Source organism: Saccostrea cucullata, unplaced genomic scaffold, assembly GCF_032062105.1.
Source record: "Saccostrea cucullata isolate Sc308-1 unplaced genomic scaffold, CSIRO_AGI_Scuc_v1 ctg11995, whole genome shotgun sequence".
NCBI classification, from domain to species: Eukaryota; Metazoa; Mollusca; class Bivalvia; order Ostreida; family Ostreidae; genus Saccostrea; species Saccostrea cuccullata.
Genome location: NW_026922686.1, coordinates 1 through 13323, shown reverse-complemented (window position 1 = coordinate 13323; position 13323 = coordinate 1). Strand labels below are relative to the sequence as shown.

Genomic DNA, 13323 nt, shown 5'->3' with positions numbered 1-13323 from the left:
CAATTGAATATGCCTTAGTAAGCATGCATGGACACATATCAGTAACGGATATGAGAATCTTGAACAAAAAAAAAATGTCCAAGCCTGAAGGGGGACGGTTTATGGTTGGAGACCAAGGGGGAAAGCGGAGAAGCTCTCAGGCTTTATAGTTTTATAAAAAAGTTTTCAACTTAATTCAGCTAAACTTAATGTGAAACTAATGCAATGTCCTACAAAGTAAAACCAATAAATTTATTAATTTTATGTACATGTAGATTTTGGTCACTAAGTAGGGCGGGATTTCCCCCTCCCCCCAACCCACCAGTGCACGTGTGTTATACGATGTGTTTACACTTTAAAACAAAAGGAAAGTTCAAGACTGATAAAAAAAAACTTATTACAATGTTCTTAGTAAGATCCGAAGTTAAGACTTTTAGCCAAAAAAAAAAAAAAAAACAAACAAACAAACAAACAATTCAAAATAAAAAGAAAAAAAATTGCTGCACGACTCATAATATTTTATTTATTTAATTATCAGATTAAAGTAAACGCCATTGAATTTCGACGTGACTTTAATTCATAGTCGCAGTGTTCAGGCTTTGCACGTTTCAAGATTGTCAATCCTTTGTCGCTTAAAATTTTTATTTAAAGATGCCATTCCCAAATCGCTGAGATTTCTTCTACGACATGCAGTTTTCTCTCCCGCCAATTTAGTGCTTGCGGAACGCGGAAAATACGTTATGCTCATATAAAGGCCGAGGATATCCGTGTTCGCATAACGTAATAGTGAATCGACATAATGTACTTAGTGTGAGTTAATATCATAAAGAATTGACATAATGTAATGATAGGTTAACACAATGTAATTGTTGTTTGATTAAATGTCATGAACAGTAAACATAACGAAATGCAAGAATGTGTAAATGTCATAAAGTGTTGACATAATGAAAAGGAAGGTTTACACGATGCAATAGTAGTGTGGGATAATATCATAAAGAATTGACACAATATAATGGAAGGTTGACACAATGCAGTAGTAGTATGGGTTAATGTCATAAAGAGTTGACATAATATAATGGAAGGCTGACACAACGCAATAGTAGTGTGAGTAAATGTCATAAAGAGTTGACATAATGTAATGAAAGGTTGAAACAAAAAAATAATAGTGGGAGTAAATGTCATGAAGAGTTGACATAATGAAACCGAAGGTTGACACAATGTAATAGTAGTGTGAGTAACTGTCATATGGAGTTGACGTTATGTAAAGGAAAGTTCACACAATGCAATAGTAGTGTGACTAAATGTCATAAAGAGTTGACATAATGTAAAGGAAAGTTCACACAATGCTATAGTAGTATGAGTTAATATCATGTAGAGTTGACATAATGTAATAGAAGGTTGACACAATGTAATAGTTGTGTGAGTAAATGTCATAAAGAGTTGACATAATGTAATGGAAGGTTGACGCAGTGCAGTTGTTGTGTTCTGCTATAAGGCAGTGACGGCGTTCCATATTTGCTTGTCAAGTTTTTGGTACGTTCGAATTTTTTTCTCTTTGACTTAGCCCCCCCCCTTCAATTTTGTTCTTAAAGACAAAAATAAATAGTTTTGACATTCAGATTATGCAAGCAGTGGCGAATCCGGGAATCTTGAAAGGGGGAGAGGCATTTTGGGTCTTGGTTGGGACCCACAGCAAAATTAAACGATTTATTAAATCTTATGTATGTTTTGGACACAAAAAGGGGCAGACCTTCTCAGACCTTTCCGATGAGCGGAAAAGCAAATTAGAATGTTTTACGGGGTTATTCAAACACAAATGTACATGCACATGTATACCGTATATAAACAAACTTAACTGATGCTACACTTAATCTACCACAGGAAAGTTTTCCAACTTTTAATATCTATCCAGAATTTAAAAATATATAGAACTCTATTTTGTATAAATTTTTAACAAGCTGTGTTACCAAAGAGGTGTTTATTCGAGACTGCCGGAAAGGTTTGCCCTAAAAGTAATCTTAATAATTTTTTAAACATTTTTTTTTCTTTCCATGGTTCATCTAGATATCAAATATTTGCCCTCCCTCTTTTCCCCAGTCATAACCTTTTTCAGGGGCGTAGCAACAGGGGGGGGGGGGGGGGGGGGGCTGCCCCCCCTTTTTTCCCAACCTTACTTATTCTAAAGGAAATGTAAATTGAAAGCCTGGTTGCCCCCCCCCCCCCCAGTATTGGACTTTTAGTGATATACTGAAAATGTAGTATTAGAATTGGTAATAAAAGTAGTTGACACTGAGAAAAAGTTAACCCCCCCCCCTCCGAAATTGGGTTTTCGACTTTGGGCAAATTTTTCTTTTTTTCTTTGCTTGTCAACTTTGTTCAGGTAAGTAAAAAAATGTTTTCTCTGGCTGCCCCCCCCCCACTTTCAAAAACGATGATACGCCACTGTTTTTACTACAGAAATGTTCATTGACACCCTCACACTTTTGTTAATGTAATTAATGTAGTAAGTTAGTGTAGTAAAAATAGTACTGAAAAAATGTTAGAGTTGGGATTTATCCCCCTCCCGAATCAAACAATTGTCTTTTTTTTTTTTTGTCAAAAATTTCAAGTAAGTTTAACCCCTCCCACACTTTCAAATTCGAAATCGATTACACTACGTCGCTGCTATACAGTCATGTCAGCGATTTTCGTAAATAAGAGTCTTACCATGACTAAATCAACATGTATTTAATAGTTGTGGATTGACTACGTACAAGTTATAACATTTATGATATAATTTGTGTATTTTAAGTGATTTAATCCGAAATTACTTATTCCGTTTTCCGTTCCGTTCCGTTTTCCGTTCCGTTTTCCGTTCCGCGTTTTAGCAACACCCTCTTTGAAGATTGATTGTGTATACTTCCTGTTAATATCACAGCCTGGAGAAGGAGCAATGTCAAGAACCTGACGAGATTCTACAGTGATAACAAGTAAATCATACAATTCTTTTTTTATATATATGCTTTATAAAATTACCAGATATTTGATTTTTTGTTAGGAAGTCCATAATTCGTAAGAAAATGTTATTACTAGTTATTGAACAAAACGAAAGTAGATCAAAAGCTCTGAATGTGGTATCATTCATCTTAACGTTTTAAAATGTGGAAGTAAGAGTAAACATTGGTAAAATTTGATATTTAAGAAATAAGGTATCATTTTTTGAGTTTTACTGAGATGTAAAACGGGTTGGTCACGTGATCAAATCCCATAAAGCCCGAAGGGCTTTATGGAAGATTTGATCATGTGCCAACCCGTTTTACATCTCAATAAAACTCAAAAAATGATACCTTATTACTTATATTTACATTTGTGACTTATTCATATTTTATATTTGCCTGATTGTTACTTTAACGTGTGAAATGCGTTGTTTTTCAAACCGAACGGCATGTTTGTAATCCACTAAACGCGCGTCGACCCTTTATGACGTCACAGAGAAATTACGTCGAACATTTATCCAAACGCACATCTATGACCTCTTGACCCCGTACCTGTATTTATACAGTTATAAAAACGCTTTCAGTATTGTTATATAGAGGAAAACATTTGCAAATGTAAATATTAAACTATGAATACATTGTTTTTATCTGTTTTACGACTCTTGTAATCTCAACGATATTCGTAGGGATTAAAATTTTGGTTTGGCGTCCACACGAATATCGGAGCAATCCCACACAACATGATTCGGGCTTTGTTGCCCCGACTTTGACCTCTCGTTTCAATCAATACAGACTGAAATGAATTAGCTGGCCACTTCAATTTTTTCCCTTTGACATTCTTTTAAGTCTCTATCACTAAACATGGGCATCAGAAGCAAATTGAAAGTAAGGGGCTAATTGAAAGAGGGGGGGGGGGGGTTAACCAACGGAAAAAGGTAAACCCCAATTTTTTATGTATAGCAATTGTCTATATTTGCAAAAAAAAAGGGGGGACTTCCAACTAAGCCCCCCACCCCAACCCCTCTAGCCCCCGGTTCCAACACCTATGCTATAAAACATTCGTTTCTTACCTTCAAAAGGTTTAAATCCAGCAAATTATAAAGTTGTTTATTTTTTCATGGATGTTTGCTATTATTACCTCCATCGCTGAAGAGGTCCACAATAGTCTGCATCAAATACTTCGTACTATAGTTCATTCCTATAGGAAATAGGAGTAGAACAAATTATTGGATTGCTCTGAGTTTCTTGTGGACACCAGACCAAAAATTTTAATAAATCCCTATGAATCTCGCAGAGATTACATCTCTTGCTGTCTCTTGCACCTCTCACTTTCGTCGTTTAAGTTCGTAGAATGAAATAATGTAAATTGTTCAATTTCACAAATATCCAAACATTACCAGGTCCATCTCTTGATGAAATTATAGAAGACATCCGTTGAAAAGTTTTGTATCTTCTCTGATGATGAAGACATCAATAAATCATTTCTTCTATTTTACATTGTAAACTTTAAATATATAGAATCAATATCAATTGTTAACTGGTGAAAAACTGATAATCACTCAACTTTGTAATTCCATAAAATAACATTATTTAACTAGTGTTGTCAAATCAGTTGAAAATCAGAATCGATTAATCGGTAGCATCCGTTGACCCTAACCAACTGATCAGCGGCCAATAATCGAATCGGTAACCTTTTGCCTAAAATAGGCATTAGATTTTATAAAATTTAGAATTTTATTGTTAAATAATGTAAGTTAAGGTGCATTTTACAGGTCGAAATTCCAAAAACAGTATATATGCAGTTAAACATTTCAGTAATACAGATTTTTGCATGACTAGGAATTACTTGGCCTGGGGAAAGTAAGCATTGACAGATCAGTCTTTAATTTACATGATCATCTAAAATGTATATATATTTTTTTTTATGGAATTAATTTTTTTAACTATTATAAGACATTTAACATTGCAAATCCTTGTGATTCCGAACAAAATGCCAAGTGAATTCCCCCAAATACTGAAAACTAATATATTTCATTTATACAAGTACAGATGTAGTTTAGTTTCTTCACTTTAGAAATACAAATGTTATTATCTTTTGATTTATTTTAAACAGATTTTAAGTACATGTATTTTAAAATAGTAAAGGACAACTCTTGGAAGATATATATTTTGATAACAAGAGCCTGTTCTTGAAATAAAAGTGAGGAAACTGTTAAAAAGATATGTGCTGAAATATACCGATTAATCGATTGTTAAAATCTCCAATCGATTGTCTAAAATCGACAGCCTTTCCGACTGATCATTGATTATAAATCGATCATCGTGACAACACTATATTTAACTCTTTGTGAAGCTTCGGAAAATTTTGAAATCTTATAAAATCTTTTAAAGTTTTAGTTTTTAGGCATGTTTTTGTTTGTTTTGTTGTTTTTTTTTTTCTTTCTAAAAATTTTAAATGTCCTTTTTTGCCAAGTACTAAGATTTATTTTAATTGATATACATCATACTATAAATAGTATTTTGTCAATGTTAATCTATGAATTATTGTGTTATTATTCAAAAGACTAAATTAGATCGATATTTAAACAATAAAATGCTTTCTTTGTTTGTTATTACTGGAATGAACAGAAGCAGCTGTTGCAGAAAAAATACATAACCCCATATGTAATTTTTTTTTCTGCAATAGTTGCGACCGTTCATTCCAGTAATAACAAACAAAGAAAGACATTTTATTGTTTATATTTATATCTGTTTAACTTATCATTTTAAGTAGGATTAAAAATATTAATTATTGTGTTAATGATGCAAACGTCTTTGTACGTTTCATTGATGGAACGGCCACTGATCGAGAAATCTGTACAGGTGATATGCCTAATGTAGTTCATGCAGTGATGAACGCAATGGGTTTTCTTAAGAAATAAAGAAGAAAATATTCAGTGGATGTAAATATTCAAAAGTATTCATTGATCCAGTTGGGTACATTTACTGACATTGCTATCTTACTTGCAGTGATTAGCCATGTGAACTGTATAAATATTCTGAGCCTAGAATTTATTTTCTAATAATTTAATTAATTTTAGTTGTTAACACGTCATTTGATTGGTTAAACGGTTTTATCCATTTGCCTACGTCACAGTGAGTTACGTCAAAAGCGTATTACTCCGCTTGACGTTAAGTTTGAAAATATGCGATATTTGAAGTCTTTTTGCGAAGGAGAAAAAATGGAAAAATTGTCTTCTTGTCTACATTGAAATTAAATTATAAGGAATGAAGCTTATTTCAACTTATGTTATACAATATAACATAACTTGGGGCAGTTTACGCTATTATTAGAATATTGATTCTTATAAAGTGTTTTCTTATTTTACCTTTCATTATTCCAGTTACAATGATGACTTAAACTTTTATATTATTTAAAGCTTCAAGATGCCCAGAGTAATTCAGCCACTTAGTGATACTGATAAACAGCGCATCCAAAAAAATTGGAGTTTTTTAAAAGAAGAGCTACAACAAGATGAAATCAGGGATGTGTTTATGGATAAAGGTATTTGGGATCTCAAGGACTTTAATGAAATTGATGCAATGCTTACTCCAGTAAAAAAGAATGAAGTTTTCCTGAGGCTATTATTAACATCGGGTCCCGAGGCATACAAAGTTTTTGTTGATGCTTTGAAAGCAAAACAGTCTGATCATATTACAGATAGACTTGATAATACACCAATTGAAGAAAAACAACAGCCAGTGCAAGGTAATTTGTCTAATGATATTTGTATAATGAAGAGTTCTTATCTGAAAAGAGGATATCTACATTATTTAATTTGTATTATTATAGGATTATCCATACAAAAAAGTACTTTAGTAGATTTACACAAAGAGTTAAAATGATGATGATTGCATAGCAAATACTTATAATACATCCTGAATGAAACAAACTTTAAGATATATAACATAATATAAAGACTCTTTTTATCTTATTATGTTTTAAAAATATTTAAATGTTAAGACAGACCATTGAGGAGACTGAGTGTAATAAGATTGGTTTTATCTGTATCGTTGGCACATTGTACATCTATGTTTTGAATTAATTATCACAAAATATAATGATTTCTTCAAAAAAGTATTCCCTTTTTACACATTGTGTTTTATGTGTCTGCAGTCAATTTTTTCCCAAACATTTACTTTTCAGAGTTTCAGCCTTATTTCACTTGATTATAGCTTCAGACTAGTAATTTTCATTGTTGTCTGTGGAATTTTTTTTTAAAATATTGATGAGTAATGTCGTCATGGTTTATAAAAAAGATGCTCAATTCCTCTATAAATCCTTCTCATTCCCTACTAGGAGCCTGATTTGAGTGAAATTTGGGACAAAAGTAAAGAAGATCAAGACTTATTGTTCTGTTTTAATCAAATTTTAAAATTTCACAGTACATATCTTTTGTATGTCTTTTTAGTGGACCGCTATGCAGAACTCACTGATGCTCAGAGATCACTTTACCTCACGGAACAAAACCTACTCAAATTCAACAGATGTTTCGGAAGTGATGTTGAAATAGTTGGGAAAGCTTTGCTTCTTACACAATCTGATATTGATGTTATAAGAATGGAAAACCCATATTCTGCAATCACTCAGATTCATAAGATAATTCTCAAATGGAAATATAGAAATGGAAGAAATGCAACTTTGGGAGAATTAACCAGGTGTTTTATGGATGCCGAAATTGCTGGGGCAAGAGTGGATTGGGACATGTTCGATCAAGGTGTTAACTATTTGACACAGAATATGTAGCTTAGAATATTGAACATTTAGCAGTATTGAAGGAGACACGCAACGTACATTACCTATTCATTTCAAACTATGATGCGTATGACCTTAACTAAGTTGAATGTTGATATCTCAAACATCAAATACAATAAATTAAATACCATGGATATGTTGAAGGGTGATGAAATTCTTTTTTATATAGGAAAAAAAGGTGGTCGCAATTCTACCAAGGAATGTACATATTGTACACTTTCTGAACATGTATTGATCCTTTGGAAAGATTTCATGAGTATTTGAACTAATACTGCCTCAAAATTTTGTCATATTTTTAAGTTTGATAGAATGTTAATGAGACATAAAATCTAGAAGGTGATTATGCTTTTTTTCCTCTTTTTTTTAGGAGGGGGGAGTATTTAAAATGATTACATCTCAGAAATTGGGACTTTTTTTAAAAGTAGAAATATCAGAAATTAAATAATGACACAAAGTCTAAGGGTTGAGTCTACTTGGAGAAAATTGCATATACACTGTCTGTATTCTTTATATATGGACATCTTTGAAGAAAAACTGAACATTGAACTGTATGAACTAGAATATACTCATGTAATATCTAGGTGTGCATAGAATATACTCATGTAATATCTAGGTGTGCATTTTTTTAATTCACCCAATAACAAGAAGTGATGTTAAGATTTTGAATAGTTAAGTCTCAACACATTGATATTTCCTATATCTTTGGTATATTCTTTATCCTTAAAGCTGATTAAAGGGTTATTCACATCACAATGAGCAAATGCTTGGCATACTTTGTTTTCTATGCTTTCAGATTAAGAACCATAATTCTGTAGATGTCTCTTTATATTGGTGACTAACAGATCTAAATGATGATTCCAAGAATCAGTATTTTTAGCCCTTGAATTGTTGAATGGAATTTGTGATATAAATATTTTTGTATTTTTTAGCTCACCTGAGCCAAAGGCTCAAGTGAGCTTTTCTGATCACATTTTGTCCGTCGTCCGTCCGTCTGTCTGTCTGTAAACTTTTCACATTTTCGACTTCTTCTAAAGAACCACTGGGCCAATTTTGACCAAACTTGGTACAAAGCATCCTTGGGTAAAGGGGAATTTAAATTGTTAAAATGAAGGGACATATCCCCTCGCAAGGGGAGATAATCAAGAAAAGACAAAAATAGGGTGGGGTCATTAAAAAATCTTCTTCTCAAGAACCACTGGGCCAGTAAAGCTGAAACTTATGTGGAAGCATCCTGGGGTAGTGTAGATTCTAAATTGTTCAAATCATGACCCCAGGGGGAAGGGCGGGGCTACAATGGGGAATCAAAGTTTTACATAGAAATATATAGGAAAAATCTTTGAAAATCTTCTTCTCAAGAACCACTGGGCCAGAAAAGCTGAAACTTATATGGAAGCATCCTGGTATAGTGTAGATTCTAAATTGTTCAAATCATGACCCCCGGGGGAAGGGCGGGGCCACAATGGGGAATCAAAGTTTTACTTAGAAATATATAGGAAAAATCTTTGAAAATCTTCTTCTCAAGAACCACTGGGCCAGAAAAGCTGAAACTTATGTGGAAGCATCCTGGTATAGTGTAGATTCTAAATTGTTCAAATCATGACCCCCGGGGGAAAGGGCGGGGCCACAATGGGATATCAAATTTTTACGTAGAAATATATAGGAAAAATCTTTTGAAAATCTTCTTCTCAAGAACCACTGGGCCAGAAAAGCTGAAACTTTTGTGGAAGCATCCTGGTATAATGTAGATTCTAAATTGTTCAAATAATGACCCCCGGGGGATGGGTGGGGCCACAATGGGGAATCAAAGTTTTATATAGAAATATATAGGAAAAATCTTTGAAAATCTTCTTCTCAAGAACCACTGGGCCAGAAAAAGTGAAGCTTATGTGGAAGCATTCTGGGGTAGTGTAAATTCTAAATTGTAGGAATCATGACCCCCGGGGGAAGGGCGGGGCCATTATAGGGAATCAAAGTTTTACATAGAAATATATAGGAAAAATCTTTGAAAATCTTCTTCTCGGGAACCACTGGGCCAAAAAGCTGAAACATATGTGCCCATGGAAGGATCATGTGGTAGTGTAGATTTCAAAATGTCTAAATTATGATCACTGGGGTAGGGTGGGGAATGCATTATGTATAACAAGGGTGAAATCTGATAAAGAACAGAATGGTCAAAGCTTCTCAGGTGAGCGATGTGCCCCATGGGCCTCTTGTTTTTCTTTTCTTATTAAAAAGCCTAATATCAAATAAGTTAGTTGCTCTTTTGATTTTTGTTATGCCTATTCTGATTACTGACAGAATATATTGTGAAAAGAAATCTCATTTGAGATTCGTCTGCATTGGCTTATTTTCTTGCAAGTTATAGCCCTTTGACTCGCAAGATTTAATTTAAATTCTATGTTGATAGACCCATTCTAATAAAAGTTCTGAATTGAAGCTTTTTTTAATGTTCACACTTTCTCATTTTTTAAATATTTTTTTGTGTTTATGATTTGAATTTAGTTAGTACTTCTAGAAAAAAAAATAACATAGAGATCGATTGTCTTTTTTATATAGATTGACTAGTTTCAAATTCCACATAGATTTAAAATGAAGATTTTTATTGGCTCTTCTATCGCAGAGATTTATTAATGGTGTAAATCAAACTACAATTATGGACGTGGGGATTTAAAAAGCCTCTGATTTGCGATTTCCATAATCACAGATCCTAGCGTATATTCTGGTGTCGAGGAATCAAAAAATGGGCTTTCCTTGACCTTTTCAAGAAGACTATTTAAAAGTTTCAAAGGGACAGAGTAAGGTTTGGTGCAAATATGATGTAGACCTAAATGTTGATTTACAAAAGATAATAATAAATCAAAAGAGACATTGTGTATTAAAGGTTTATTGTAAGACCGATGCCCATGACTACTTCATAGTTTATAGAAAATTATGAAAGCGTTAATTTTTTTTGCATTTTTCCTTCCTCTTTTCTGAAGGCATTCAACTATCTCTCAGTGGCCAGTTTTCCTTTCTCGACAATCTTGGTTTATACTTCCAAGATCAGACCGTTCACCAGACATAAAAGATACAGGAGATTTCTCTTTTTTTGTATATTTTTTTCCGCTCTTATATCTTTTATTTATGAATTTCCACAATGTTTTCTTTATTGAAATTTCCATGGATAAGAAATAGCCATGGATAAGAGCATAACTGTTTAAAATATTCAATTGAAAAAAAAAAATATCGAATACACTGCATTTCACATATTTCGATCTTATGTAGGACTTAATACAATCTACAAAACATTTTTTATTAGCTCACCTGAGCCGAAGGCTCAAGTGAGCTTTTCTGATCACATTGTGTCCGTCGTCCGTCCGTCCGTCTGTCCGTCCGTCTGTCCGTAAACTTTTCACATTTTCGACTTCTTCTCAAGAACCACTGGGCCAATTTTGACCAAACTTGGTACGAAGCATCCTTGGGTGAAGGGGAATTTAAATTGTTGAAATGAAGGGACATATCCCCTCGCAAGGGGAGATAATCAAGAAAAGACAAAAATAGGGTGGGGTCATTAAAAAATCTTCTTCTCAAGAACCACTGTGCCAGAAAAGCTGAAACTTATGTGGAAGCATCCTGGGGTAGTGTAGATTCTAAATTATTCAAATCATGACCCCCGGGGGAAGGGCGGGGCCACAATGGGGAATCAAAGTTTTACATAGAAATTTATAGGAAAAATCTTTGAAAATCTTCTTCTCAAGAACCACTGTGCCTGAAAAGCTGAAACTTATGTGGAAACATCCTGGGGTAGTGTAGATTCTAAATTGTTCAAATCATGACCCCCGGGGGTTGGGCGGGGCAACAATGGGGAATCAAAGTTTTACATAGAAATTTATAGGAAAAATCTTTGAAAATCTTCTTCTCAAGAACCACTGTGCCTGAAAAGCTGAAACTTATGTGGAAACATCCTGGGGTAGTGTAGATTCTAAATTGTTCAAATCATGACCCCCGGGGATTGGGCGGGGCCACAATGGGGAATCAAAGTTTTACATAGAAATATGTAGGAAACATTTTTCAAACTCTTCTTCTCAAGAACACCTGATCCAGAACAGCTGATACTTATATGGAAGCATCCTGGGGTAGTGTAGATTCTAAATTGTTCAAATCATGACCCCCGGGGATTGGGCGGGGCCACAATGGGGAGTCAAAGTTTTACATAGAAATATGTAGGAAACATCTTTCAAAATCTTCTTCTCCAGAACCACTGTGCCAGAAAAGCTGAAACTTATGTGGAAGCATCCTGGGGTAGTGTAGATTCTAAATTGTTCAAATCATGACCCCTGGGGATTGGGCGGGGACACATTGGGGAATCAAAGTTTTACATAGAAATATATAGGAAAAATCTTTGAAAATCTTCTTCTCCAGAACCACTGTGCCAGAAAAGCTGAAACTTATGTGGAAGCATCCTGGGGTAGGGTAGATTTTACATTATACAAATCATGACCCCCGGGGGTTGGGCGGGGCCACAATGGGGAATCAAAGTTTTACATAGAAATATGTAGGAAACATCTTTCAAAATCTTCTTCTCAAGAACCACTGTGCCTGAAAAGCTGAAACTTATATGGAAGCATCCTGGGGTAGTGTAGATTCTAAATTGTTCAAATCATGACCCCTGGGGATTGGGCGGGGACACATTGGGGAATTTAAGTTTTACATAGAAATATATATGAAAAAGCTTTGAATATCTTCTTAATAACAACTTGGCCAGAAAAGCTGAAACTTATATAATTATGATCAGTGGGGTAGGGTGGGGTCACAATACAAGGGGTAAATCTAGTAAAGTACAGAATTGTCAAAGCTTCTCAGGTGAGCGATGTGGCCCATGGGCCTCTTGTTAAGCTTTGTCCTTTGTATGATGTACATGTAGATTATATTTTTGTTGAAGCGTGTTTAACAAACAAACCACATTAACCTTCATCAAATCTTCCAAGTATTAAATAATTACACAATTATGACATAATGTACAAATTAAGACCCCAAAGATTTTGTTAATAGGCATGTCTAAACATCGGCATACTTATTTTCAAATAGTGGGTGGAACCAGCTAATCACTAATTTTATTTTTTTTTTTTTTTTGGAGGTTAAATTTTCGTTAAATTGTCCTTGGGGTATGGAGAGGCCTATGAAATGAAATTAAATACTGCATATTTCAATATTTTTCTTAAATCTCGAAAATTTGCATCCACGAATATATGTGATTTTACTATATTTACTCTCAGAATATGAGTCTAAGCACATGTTTAATTTTTAGTTTCAGCTAAACTATCAATAAAAAAAAAAACTTAGGCCCTTGCCTATATCTGAAATATTCATAAATTAATTTTTCGCATCGCGATATTTGGTTACGTGTTTTGATGATGACCATATAATAATTAACTACCGGGTCTTTTGAAACGATGATATGACGAAAATAAATTAAGTACATGTGCAATATCTGACTTGATCAGAGATGGACAATGCAAGAAATCCTTTTGGATTTGTCAACCTTAAAACTTTTTGAAAAGATCTCATTGCACCTTGGACGTCACCACAGATTCT

The 13323-nt window shown here is 33.9% G+C and overlaps 1 protein-coding gene across 1 annotated transcript; it reads left to right on the top strand.

Annotated features, from left to right (window-relative positions):
• The first annotated feature begins 2878 nt into the window (after window positions 1-2878).
• On the top strand, window positions 2879-10185 carry LOC134262219 (death domain-containing protein CRADD-like). Its single transcript, XM_062744602.1, has 3 exons — window positions 2879-2948; window positions 6374-6702; window positions 7406-10185. The coding sequence occupies exons 2-3, from the start codon at window positions 6381-6383 to the stop codon at window positions 7738-7740; spliced, it is 657 nt and encodes a 218-aa protein (XP_062600586.1). The 5' UTR covers window positions 2879-2948; window positions 6374-6380; the 3' UTR covers window positions 7741-10185.
• The last annotated feature ends 3138 nt before the right edge of the window (window positions 10186-13323 follow it).